The sequence below is a fragment of the Bombus bifarius genome, unplaced genomic scaffold (assembly GCF_011952205.1).
Source record: "Bombus bifarius isolate JDL3187 unplaced genomic scaffold, Bbif_JDL3187 scf7180000007984, whole genome shotgun sequence".
Taxonomy (NCBI): Eukaryota; Metazoa; Arthropoda; class Insecta; order Hymenoptera; family Apidae; genus Bombus; species Bombus bifarius.
In genome coordinates, this window is record NW_022884367.1 from 2,326,854 (window position 1) to 2,341,059 (window position 14,206).

A 14,206-nucleotide genomic window follows, 5' to 3' on the forward strand; every position below is an offset into this window, starting at 1 on the left:
GTATTTTAGAAATTCACAGTGCAGGTTCTAGAAATTTGAATGATTGTTTGTGAAATATATGGATTGAAGTTTGCTTTTTCTGATTGCATATATGCGTATATCAGCTTCTGTTGAAAATGACAACGTGAGTTCGTGCTCGCCATCCATATGCAGATACGTTAGTTATAAGAAATAGTAACTAGAGGATGATCCTAGTTACAATCGATATATTTAATCGATAGGCTTAAGATGCCTTTTTGTTTTTATCCCGAGTTTTTGTAAGCGCGTGCAATAAAGACTTTTTTGGCTCAGAACGGTGTGATAGATTTATCCATTCAATAAAATAATAACTATTCTGATCTTACCTCTGAGTATAGAAATAACAACAACTTTCTTTGTATATATTTTATATCTTAATCAGTATGTTCGTATTATGAATGCATTTTTAATCCCTTCATAATTATTGTACAAAAATTATCTTCAAAAATTGAACAGAGATAATTAATCAAGCTTCTATTTCATCCTTCGGTTTTCTTCTTTCGCATGCAGTTACGTCGACGGGAAATATCATAAAACTAACTACCTAATCTGTTCCTCATAGCCGCTTGAATATTGGATATGTTGCTCGGCTAGGTAGCAAAATGGCGGTATAATGTCGTTTGTATCGTTTGAACGAGGCACGAATAACCGACCTGTCGACGATGAGTAGAAGAGATACACTCATGGAATTATTATGTTTCAGTTCTACCCGAAGGCACGCCCATTATCGTATCGGAACGCGAACGTTACGATGCCGGAGACACTTTGAGGGCAAATTGTAGCTTACCACCCTCCAAACCACCGGCTCATCTCTCATTCACTCTGAACAACGTGGCGGTAAGTGATACCTATAATCCACGCGTCATTATCGAATCCGCAGTTAAGGGAAACCCGTGAAATTAATGGTTTAGGAGCGTTTCTACACAACCTGCAGAGTGTCTAACGTTATTGATTCGAATGTTCATTCGTATGTATGGTTGTTGATTGTTTGGATGATGGATACGTTGATTCGAAATACGCTGATGAATTCAAGTCAAATTTTCTATTTGTTCTTTATTCGTTCATTAGAAATCTGCAGTATAAATCCCTTATTTTTATTTAGTCCAAAGCTTGTTGAGCTGTTAATCACGTTCCATTTAATTCTGTAAACTTAATTATTTCGTTTCCAATTTGTTTTTTATGTCATAAATTAACGCCGATAGACCGTTTGATGCAATGAAACAGATTTTCCGTTTCTCTCATGATTTACTCGTATTCTATAATAACTTTTATGGAGATCGTAAATAAATCGTAAGAAAGTTAAGCTTACATTCCTTGAGACTTTCTCAACCTGATTGTGTTTTTCTATCGTTAAAAGATTTTTTTTGAACTTTCTTATTTAAATTCTGTGATGAAATTTCCCTTGAAACGTAGTCATTTATTTATTGAAACTAGAACCTTCACAAAAAGAAAAAATATATTGGAATGATTTATCAAAAAGAACTTATATATGAAACATATATAAAAGCTCCAAAGATTGTTTTATTTCAATGATATTAATCTGTAGATAATAAAATCTACAATATCTGTAATTCTATTAAAATTCTAATAAAATTCTACGATATTTCTGTTTTTCTTTCCAAATTTTTGGATATACTGTCAACTTCTCATTTTCTATAAATCACTAATAACTATTCGTTACATTACTAATACACTATTCGAGATGTGAAAATTCCATTAACATGTATTATCGAATCTATTCTATATTCGAGATTGTAGCGTTGAAGTATCCATAGAAATCGATACGGGCAGATCCTGTACAGATCCTGTGCGATACGGTACATCCTGAAGCGATCTCGAAATTTCACGAAGTAAAGCCTTCCCGCGCTGTCCGCCTTCCCCCTTGCCGAAGAACTTTTTCCTTAAACGCTTTTCCGTGTCATCGAAAATAATTTTCAATGCTGACGTTGGATACTTTTCTGTGTGTATACGTATACACAACTAAAATAATTGCGTGATATAGGAGGGAAACGTAGAAGTTATCGTAGTATGAAAGTTTGAGAGGCTGGTCTATAAAAGTTAAAGAGGTTAAGCAAAGAAGAAGAGAACTTTTCCCCTTGAAAGATCTTCCGGGGCGTACTCTGTGTACATTAGTCTCAGTGCCTACGACCGCCAAAGATTTGTTTCTCGTAATTTTTAAATTCAATCTCCTTTGAATGATTACCTGCAAAGAGAATTTTCATCTACCGTTCTTAATATACAGAGGCTCACGAAAATATTTCATAGCTTATCGTAAAAAATATTTATATATGTATACACGTATGTTGTGTGTGTTATGGAATATATTTTGAAATTTTATCAGCACTATAAGAACATACGTCTATCCTATTGGTAAAATTTAGGATCCAATTTAATAAATGTATATAGAAGTTACACGATATTCACTGCAAATATGTAATTAGTAAAAGAAAATTAAAGTAAACGTGAATAGCCATCTTCAGCATGAGAGAATGAGGAATCTAAAGAATTCAAAGCAAATCTCTAATCTACCACAACTTAAACTGAGAAATAAATTTCCACGAAACATTCTTCCGTATTGGAACTTCATTATCCTATATTTCAATTCATAATGCGTTAAAAAGAGGCCAAGACCAATAAATACAGTTTTAATAAAGTACAGCTACATACTAACGGAACACAGCGAATAAACTTTCGTGAAATTTTGCTCGCGTGGAAGTTAGTTAAGCCATACATCGCTACCGCTGCTGTACGATCCAAATGCGAGGAACATTTCATTTTCTAGATGCACGTATTTAGCCATATCGAATAATGAGATCCTACGTCGTCATCCTCGGGGACTACGAGCAATACGGTGGCAGCGGATACACGCTGACTTCCACGTAGATGAAAGTTCGCTGGCAACATTTTTCTCGCTGCGTAATTCAATTTTTGCTTTGAATTAATTGATTGCAAAGAGTTTTCATCAAATTGTAGCCGAAAAAAAGGAGAAAAAGAAAAAGGAAGAATGGCCCAGACTACACTGTCTCACGAAAGTGTTCAAATATTTGTAGACACTTTTAATTTATGACACTATAAATATATCATGTGTCTTATACGAAACATTCTGACATTTTATTAGCACCGTACTAAGACCTGACTATTATAATTACATAAAGTTTGTAACGAAATTGAAAACGTGTATGGAAGCAACAAGATGCTTAGTTCAAGTATATATTTCGTAGAATGTTGATTTTTCAGTTTTTACTTATCTTTCATTGAATATTTGCAGTAAATATCTTGTAACTTTAATACAAATTTCCCGATTAGTTTTAAATTTGACAAATATAATTATGACAGTCGTGGCTCGCTATAATACTAATTAAATTTCAATAGTTTTACAGTGATTACAAAATGTATTATTTTCCAATGAAGTGCTTTCTGTTTTACTAGGTTTCACATTTAATTTTCATAATAGGTATTAAGTTTTTGTAGTCATATGAAAGTAGTATGAAATTATATGAAACTTAATATAATTGGATTTAATTAATTAATATACGAATGCCGTAATAAATACAACGGTATAAAAATGTTTTTTAAAGCCATTGCACATAATAAAATGTACAAAGTGTATATAAAAGTTTCCTACGGTAAGTGTTCAAATACTTTGGCGACTTCCACTGTAGGAAGAAACTAGACATCGAATAATTTCGTAAGCTACACGACAGAAGCCAGCAACGGTCGTCCTCTGCCTTTGTCAAATTCCATTACCGGTGGATTTTCATGGCGGTGGGAAAGGGAGGACACGGGACAGGGGAAGTATGTTATTTTCTCGAACACGCGCCATTGTAAAAAGGGCCGTCGCGGCGGAACAACGTACGGTTATGAAGAAAATCGACCTTAGGTGCTTCACACGATGAGACTGAGAGAAAATTAGTAGTACGCGTGCACACGAGATACCTTGGCTTATGAGGAATTGCGAGGTTGGCAGGTGAGAAGATTGGTTTTGCTGGTTTTTACTGGTAATGCCATTTCGAGGAATCCGTCGAATTTCCAGAGAACATTTCGTACCTCGGCAAGAAATAAGTCATTTCGGTAACAACGTTTCGTAGACTGTTCAAACCAGTCGAAACTAAGTACACCCGCTTCGGAACAGATATGTAATTTGTGCGCTTGCATATTTACAGTGTTGACGGAACAGCGTGTTCATTCGGTTTCGAACAGTCAACTTTGATCTATTACTTGTTGTTGATTGTTCTCATTGTTGGGCAGATTTTAACTTAAAAAAATGAAATGTACGCAATACATATAATAGGAAAATTACACGTTATAATTTTTGAGAGATTATATTTAATAACAATATTTTGAGAGAACACATTTTTATTTATGCATCGTTTTTTTCTTAGTTGTGCTTATAGAAATATGAATTTATGTAAATATTCGCAGTTATGGTAATGCATTTTATTTCGTAAGATATAATATTTAACCCTATATATAACGCCACGAGATAAATACGAAACGTATTTATAATTCTACCATTTTCTCTTTTTAAATATTTTGTGTCATTTATTTGATATTAGGATTTTATACTTTATTAACGTTACATTTTGCATTATTTTACTTTTGTTATGTATTAGTCATTAATATCATACTATTAATGATACATGAATGTTTTAGATGAGGAATTACATTACATTGATTATAATCTTATTTTGCTGACAAGTAAATATACGATCAAAGAGAAATAAAGATGTGTGTAAAACGCTAATTGTAACTTTCTCGAAAACGTTTCTTAAGCAGTAAATTAAATTAGAAAGTATTAACAACCTAGAATCTTCCTTCCCTATATATCGATGACGGTTGCCATTGCTAAATTATTAGACTTAAGGAGAAAATAATCTATTGATGGCCCGGATTGCTCAATTGATAGAGCAGCGCTTGGTAAATGAAAGATCTGGATTCGAATCGCGGACAAGCAATCCGATCGGCCTATTTTTTCTCCTTACAATAGAAACTGCTGAATGCCACCGCAGAACATATACGACATTAATTGCAGACCATCAGATCGAACTTCTATATATGTATTTTTTGTGTCGTGTATTGCTTTCATTCAGAACCTTAAATCATTAGAGAACTACGAATTTTTATGCATTTATAAGAAATTTAAACATGTAAAAATACATAAAATAAATGTTCAAAAATATTCAATGTACAAAAATTGTTAAAATATTTAAGGGGCTATTCTAGTCTAGAGGCATGAATTTCAGGCGGTTTTTGAAGCTCTGTACAAACGAAACAAAAAATATTCTTACTATCCATGTTTTTATCACTTGTTTATTGATATTTTAAGATTACATAAAAAATTAACCGAAACAAGAAACTCAAAATTCACAAAGTTATGAGCTGGCAAAGTGGGGGATCCAAAAAAAGGGTGTCCTGGCGTGCATGATTTCAACCCTTCTGGTCATCTGAAATAAAAAAACCGAACGGATTCTTAATTAGTATAGATGCCGCTATAGCATGAACCTTGGAAAAGTCAAAATATTTTTTGTTTCGTTTGTACAGAGCTTCAAAAACCGCCCGAAATTCATGCCTCTAGACTAGAATATCCCTTTAATACATGAAACAAATCTCTGTTTAAATTTAATCTCTTTAATTGTATTTAGAGAAATATGATTTTGAATAAATATCCACAACCTTGTCATTATTTTTCAAAATTTTTATACGAGTAATTTTCGAAACTTTCTTGCCACGTTTCGTAATATCAGTCAATATCTGTTTCTTAAAACATTCCTTCAAACAGTAACGGCATACAAGCAGCCGCCTTAGAAGGTATTAATTGTCAAAGGGTAAAGTTTAAGTTAATTGCAAACAGTAAGCGGATCTCAAGGGTATGTAATGAAGTACAAGATCCTCTTTGAATTGTGCATTCTCGAGCATCGTATACGTTGTACTTTTTAAACAATTTTAAAGTACTGCATCGGTCCTTGTTAAGGAGAATACTTTGAATATGTTGTTTAAAGCCGTACAAAGGAATGATGAATGAATTATATTTTTTAATTTATAAAATAGTATCTTTCGATAAACTCAGAAAGGGACAGTCACTATTGGATATTAGATGTTTCGAAACTCCGATAATATTTTATACGTTTCACATAGATTTTTCTACGATCTTTTTTGACATCAAATTATCCTTTTTTAAGGTAAATCATCTTTTGATATTATAAATACTTTTACTCTTTTTGTTTGTTGTAATGGGTTATGCAACGTTGAATTCATGTATGTGTCGATTTTTATATTTTTTTATTCATCAATGACTTTCTTACATATTGCCTGATTTATGCTTGACATATTCTACTTATTGAATTATCTTTGCCTATTATATTTATTATATTTTTTTGTCTATATTTTGTATTATTGTATTTGTTGGTCTATTTCTTTTATGTGTTTATATTACTTATCGTACATATTGCAGCAATAAAATGCAAAAAATTCTACGTTTCACTTAAGCGCTTGTAAAACGTGGCACACTATTTACTTCTACTTTTGAACAAAATTACGATTAACCGCTGGGAAACTAACTTTTAATGACGAAACTTCCCTCGCTACAACAAATTATTACTTTCAGTTGTACTTACCGTTTTCAGAATTTTACGATTGGTAATGAGACTCGCAGCATACAAATTACTGGCAGTTTACTTGAAAATCAGTGACAAGAACGTTTCAACAATAATCATAAATTAATCAAAGAGGAAAACAAGAGCTTTATATAGGAATCGTAAAAGCAATAGAAAGTAAATTTGCGAAACTCGTAATACATAATGGTTTTCCTACTTCTTATTAATTATTTACATTTTCATTTTATATTGAAATATAGTATATAATCGATATATATCGAAATTGTTTAGAACAACGATTAAAATATGTCGTAGATATTGGTGACATTATAATTAAAATATTAAATACACCGATCCTTTACAATCTGAGATTCCAAATAAGATAGTAACAAAAATTTATCTTCGATTGCTTATCGTAGTTACACCTTTCTAATTTATCAATTAAATCACATTATCATTTCGTTTTCAACATAAAATAAATAACACAGTAATTTCAAAGATCTTATAAAAATGGATAATATTAATCAAAATCCTATTCTCTTTCTATAAATCATCAAACCGTGCAATTGAACGAATTGAACAAGATATGCAATTTTCAATGTATAAACAGGAAAATAACTGGTTCCAGTTTGGTACACGATATTTATGGGATAGTAAACGTTGCTCGTGAACAATTGAGTGGAACCACGTGAAATGACAGCTATCGCTAGGCTAATAGCGCTCTTGTCGTTCTGCTTGCGTGTAAAATGACGAAATGACGCATTCCTGTTGCGACGGTAAACGGGCATTTTTAGAGAATCGTAAAACAACATGAAGCCGAAGGAGGTTTCAGGGGTTACGGAGCAGAGAGAAAACCCCTATAACGTAGTCTCGTATCGACGAGTTACGAGGGGCTATGCTTGTATGTTTGTCAGGAATGTGAGATGTGTCACAAGGCAAATACTGTTTCCACCTCGTCGTCAAACGTAGTCGATGGACCACGAGCATCCGCAATTTTTATTTCCACTTCTTTCCACCTTCACCCCTCTACTCATTCCGTATGAATTGTATATTACACACAGCGCTTTTAGTAGTGTATATGTACTGGGATACTTTCTTCAGTATCATGACTACTTGCTTATTTATGTTCTATACATACTTGAATATAAATTAAACCTTTTCATAACGATGTTTCTTTGTACCGTATATCAATATCGATGGAGTGTTTAAATGATATGATATGTTCATAGTCTGTGTTTGGCCTCTTTATGAAAACCGTGAACATAAAATACTGGAAACTCTGGTTATTTGACCATTTAAGTGCATATATTACTTCAGGTATTTTTTCTTCATTTTGACAGAAAAATTGTATATATTTAATGATACAAATGATAGTTTTATTATTATCAAATCTCAATCTTGCTCACTTGATGATAACCAGAATGCTTATAAATTTAATTTAGTACTAAACCATAATTTGTGTGTGTGTGTGTGTGTTTGTGTGAATATTTATTTTTATATTATTTTTACATTTTAGAATTTTTATATCGTGTCTTTATGAAACAGCATATTTTTTAGTTTCCCTACATCTCCTGTTCTCTGTCGACATTTTCTCTCTTTTTAGTGGAGAACCCACAGTTATAAAACATTCCTTAAAAGTATCCTCCTATTACGGGGCAGTAAGTTATATAATAACCCAATTAATTTTAGATCTCCACACTCAGATGTCTTCTTTTCTTATTCTCTCCGACAAACCACTATTAACATTCTTTCTCTCTCTCTCTCTTTCTTTCTCTACAAAGCAAAAATTATACTTCTTTCGTGTCTTATTTTATCTTTCTTAGGATTTCAGCTTCTATCTATCTTTCTAATCTGCACGAAGCAAAAGAAAAACAAAAACTACATCAAAGAGCTTTTCTATATTAACAACGGAGCATATATTTGTCGGTGTCATTCTCGAAACTGTGTTTTCCATTTCCAAAACATATTTAATACTTTATTTATACCATTAGTCATTATGGTTCACTATAGTCTGTACTTCTCTTGATGAATATTCTAATTCCTGTACTTTCTATGCTGTATGTCCTCGAAGTAATAATTTCTAGTATTGTTCACTGAGATATGTTTCCTCAATCTTCATTTTACCATGATACATGCTTTCCTCGATACGACGTATGTATAGGTAGGTTGTCTTATTCTAGGAAGATTTACTTCCACTATGTTATTCATAGCTGTTGCATGATACTGTTCAATATTAAAGTGCAAATTGTTGTGATTAGTAACATTTTTCAAGCTTCTCGTTAAATGGGTGTGTTGTTGGTTAAGGCATTGATGATTTATCAAATAAAATATATTTTTCTATCTTACGTATTACCTCCATGATTTAAAAAATAAAAGATTTCGTCAAATGTCGCATATCAACAAATAAACTTCGTTGTGTATCGAAATATATCTTTATATGTAAATATATCACTTGAAATGAACTTTATATATATAAGTTCATTTCAATAAATAAATATATATATTCAGGATCAATCCATTTACATAATTTAGATACTAATTCTAGAAATCTTTTTTTTTTTTTAGAATATTCATAATATTACGTTTCCTATTTCATGAAATAGAAAATATGGTCCACTGTGTGCACAGTACAGTAGATGAGATTCTTGGTTAAAAGTAATTGTGAGTCAATCTGTTTGAATCGTTCTACAGAACACATCTCTTAATTCATAAAATTGAAGACAAACTGCAATACCGATATTTCCTGAGCAACTCAAAGCAGAGACGTCTGTATGAATCCAAGGAACGGTATCTAGAAACTCGCGCAATGACAACTGAGCAAAAAGAAATGAATCCGTGAATTGTCTACCATTCGTAACGAGTTTACGGTTGTTACATGACGATAGCACTCAGCAGCCGTTCCGCGAGGGATGAAATGAATGAAATGAATTTGAACATTAGTAACTAGCACGTCTAGACAGGGAAAGCTTTCGTAACTCGACAGTGGCTTGCAAAAGGTTACACGAAGTTGGATTCGTGTGCCATTCGTACAATTTAATTGGCTTAAAAACTAAGGTAACTTTTACCAATCAAATGCACACCCCGCGGGAAGAAAGATCGTGGTCGCAGCTGCACAAGAGGCGGCCAAGAAGGGGGTGGAAACTTTATTGGATCGTAAGTTGCCACCTGAAGGTACCGTGGCGACCGATGCCCGTGCACTCATTCGCTTCCCACAGCCGAGTAAGGGTCCGAGTATTTTCTTTCACTTGTTCACAGGTGAAACTCCATTGTTGTTCTTGCAACCCACGACGAATCGTGTTATAAAGCACAAAAACGACCACTCGCTCCTGAGAACTCACGAAGAAACATCCGTGCTAGTTTTTCTAATATAGCAAGCGGGATCCTTCATCCGGAAATTGAAGAAATTATAAAACTCGTGGTTGGACTGTGTGAAACGCTGTCGTAATAATGAAAACACACGTAGCTTTTTCTCGTTTTGCTCAAATTTGTTGCGTGTGTGAGCGAGGATGAAATTATTCGATTACATGAGATATGAAGAACTTCTGTTGAGCAAAAAGGAATTTTTAACGGAGGAAAATATTAATATTCGACCTTTCTTTCTTAATTTAATCACTCTGAAAATATTCTGATCAATTCTATAATTAAAAACTTTTAGTCTTTTTTTTTAATTTACATTATCCGTGTATTTGAGTAATGAAATCGAGAAATTCATAAATAGTTGAGTTGATCAATTTGGTTTAAAAAACTCTTGACGGTTTGCTGTATGATTAATAATCTTCGGGAATATTGATTAATTTGCAAAATTTTTAATAATTGCCATTTTTAATTTATTTAGGATATATTGTACAAGTTATAATCAGAGAGAAACGAAATTTTCTTTGCATAATCACTTCTGATAGATACGTAACAAATTAATCTTGGCATTTGTAGCATTAAAAACAAAATTTGTATTATATAATGTTGTACAATACACGCAACATGTTCAACAAGAGCGATTTTTACCCCTCATTTCGTCTGAATTGAACCAGATCGTAGAAATTCATTTCCATGTTGTATCGACGACTCAGCGAACTACGAACGACACTCGTATTCAAACGAATCGTTCGATCGTATTGTTCTTACGACCTTGTGAAATGGACTAGATACTTGATACCCGAAAGAGTAATATCGTATGAGAACACGTAATAGAGAGTTATATCATTATACTAAATTACAGTCTTTTTAGCATTTCTCGAGTTTTTACCGAATTATCGAATAAAATATTAAATAACATTAATCTTCCTCTCCTTTATGACGCGTAAAAATTATTCCCTGTCAATTATTAAATTAAAGTTCAATGAGTAGCTAAAGCCATGGAAATTTAGAAACGTTACAAATTTTATAGTAGCTCCACTTTCATGGAAATTATTAATATTGCTCGTAAAAAGCGAATAAATTAATATTGTTGCGTTTTATACATTTAAGAAGATTTATTATACCTATACTTATTCCATTTTTGTATTTAATATTCCCTTTAATTACTTTAATTACTATCACTTTAATTGTTTAAAAAGTTTATCAACAAAATGTAACTTCTAATTTTTTACGCGACTTCAATCACAATTTGATATAACTTTCTATGCAGCAAAATGTTACGTCTCATATTTCCTTTAATATTTTAATAGAAAACACTACAATTAAATTGTGAGCATAATCAGTACTACAGTAGAAGAATTGTATTGGCAAAGTGTATGTTTTATACGCTTTGTACACCTTTTATCTCCACAAGAGTCTTTTTTCCTCTAGATCGATTGTGTTTCAGTTCTATACCTACTTGCAAAGACTATCGAAATTCGTTCGTGGCAGCTTCGTACAATTGCCCCGAAAACCTATTCTAATTGAATTTCAAAGAGAACCTAACCCGTTTCAACCTTTTAGAACTTACATTCTACGTGACCGATTTGAGTCCTTGAATAGATCCCTACAACACACAATTGACGTCAAAGAGAGCAATTACATCTGATAGACAAAACAGAAGGTTTCGTTTTCTGATTCCGTGAAATTTCGATATCCAACTGTTTAAACACGGCTGTGTCTGCGGGGATTGGAACGTTGTTCATTCGTTTCTATTGTTTAATCTGGTTTTTACGTATAATATTTAACCCATTGTGGAAATCAAACTTCAACGTCCCACTGGAGCTCGTTACGTTACTAGAATCAATAACGAAAACTTCAAGTTCCATCATGTTTCCTGTAATACTAATATCGCCTTTCAATAATTCTGCAATATTTAATTATAGAAAAATCTTTATTATAATTCTAAAAAATTAGCTTCTGTAATTCCATGTATAACATAATACTGCAACTTTATAATATCCAATTATAAAAGAAAATTATAAATTATAGAAAACTATTTTGTATAATTCTATAGTGATATATTACTTAACTATAATAGCATGATCGGTAACATGATCGTTAAGACTTCCAATACATATTATGTACGTTTGTACAATACACTTATACAATAAGTAACGAACAAAATAATAAATTGCCACCGAAAACAAATTACATGTTCTGAATTAGTGTCTACAAATGTATGCAGTGGTAAATTGTACGATATTAACGAAGCTGGGAAAGCAATATCGTCCATTGTTTATGTGTAACAGGCCTAACGAAACGTAGGCAACAAACTAAGCACGACAATGATTCAATTCAATTTTGTCCAACTATGTAAGCTCATAGGTACATGTTTATTACTTGCAAACATTACAAGATTAGTAACACTAAGAATCGCTTAGCTAAGTAAATGGTTGTTTCTTCGAGTTATTAAGTCACATTTAAGTTAATCCTAGGTCACTAATACCTGAAGTAACGTGACTGCTTCACAGCTGATTTTCACCTACTATTAATCTCTCAAAGAATTTTCTTTGGTCTCAAAGTAATGATAGTTTAATTGTGAACATTTATGAATTATATAAATATACATTAATTAGTTTATATAACGGTCAAAGTGTGTATATATTTTTGATTTTAAATTGTATTGATAGTCACTATGACATAAATTAGATTTTTAAGACCAAATAGACCAAGACAGTCTTTATAGCAATGAAAGCATTGGATTTCCACAAAAATTTTCATGAAATATGCTTGAAAATATCTTCTAATAATTGTCAGTTATTATAATCTAAATTATTGCCGTCTAAAAAAACAATTTCCATTATGTAAGTTCATTTTTCTAACTATGAATTATATAAATGAAACTCGTGTAGATCCCCTACATATTTCAGCTTTTATCACGTATACGTAACAAATATGGGTGGAAGTTTTCTTATCTATGGCTATTTTTCTCATTCCCTTCTCTTTGCGACTCATATATTTAATCCCACTGTTCCTTGTTCGTACATTTATTTCGCCGGAATATTGTCCCTTTCTTAATGAAGTGCCTAGATGCACCGTGGGAGGAATATATGTAAATATAATGGAAACTATATAATGCAAAAGCATGAAACATATTTGTCACTAATTAAAATGACATTCAAGCTGTAATAAGGTAGTAGTAGGAGTAAAATTTTGACCATCTGGAAAAGCTTTTAAATATTATGCTTATATTTTACACAGTCTCATTACAAAACTGGACAGATTGAATTTCAGTTGAGCAAAAAATGCGAGTTTTATATTCAAACAAAGCTTTTCAAAGCAAGTTTTTTTGAGAAAATTGGGTAAAACAAAAAATATACAACATACAATAACATGCAGATCTCTATAATGACTTCATTATCTTTCCGTCCAAAATGTATGCAAAGTCCTGAAAAGCTTGAGTTGAAATATTTGAAGCATACTTGCAACTTTTTTAAACATGCATGAAAATCTTTGGCGAATCAATCATCAAAATATTGACGTATAAAACTTCCAGCATTTCGAAAGCCAGAAGAACTGTTCTTTTTTTAGAAAAATACTTTAATGTAATTGCATGATTCCTTTGCGCATTTATTAAAAGATATGCTTACAATAAAATACAATGGGACATTATACACATTCATCTCGTAGAAATAACGAAGTACCGAGCCGTACAAAAGTCTCATCCTCATACGATCGAACCCTACGATTTTGTAACGAGCCTTCACACGGGCGTTACTCGTAACAGCCGGTTTGCCCTCCAATTTTTTATTGATCAAACGAAAATCAGGGTCGGAACCGTCGAGCTCTCCGCTCGCCATTCGCCAACAAAAAAGAACGGTTGAAAAAGAGAAGAAAGTCGCGGCCGCGTGAAAACGTCGAAATGAATTCCCGTGATTTACGACTCAGCCGCGTGCGAAGGTATGAAAAAGATTATAGCATTTCGACACTACTTTCATTCTCTATGGTAAATAGACGGGTGTCTAAAGTGATAACGCAAAGGGATTTTACTCAGCCACGATGAATGTTCTTTATTCTCCGCATATAGTCTTGGAGTCTGCGGGTACAGTGGCATGCACAAACAAGCGCCCACTTTCCCGCGTGGCTTCGACATAATGAAATGCATCGTCCTTTGAGGGTATAATCCAATGCAGATTAAAACCCCGACTGTGTCCTCCTCTCTCGCTTCCACTGTTCCGTGGACTCCTTCGTCTCCGCGA

General features: G+C 32.7%; 1 protein-coding gene across 2 annotated transcripts in view; it reads left to right on the forward strand.

Annotated features, from left to right (window-relative positions):
• LOC117204820 overlaps positions 1-14,206 on the forward strand; it is a 210,183-nt gene that overhangs the window by 131,678 nt on the left and 64,299 nt on the right. For both annotated transcript variants that reach the window (XM_033442583.1, XM_033442582.1), the window contains exon 4: positions 722-855. In XM_033442583.1, the coding sequence (XP_033298474.1) occupies positions 722-855 (134 nt within the window). The remainder of the gene's footprint in view (positions 1-721; positions 856-14,206) is intronic.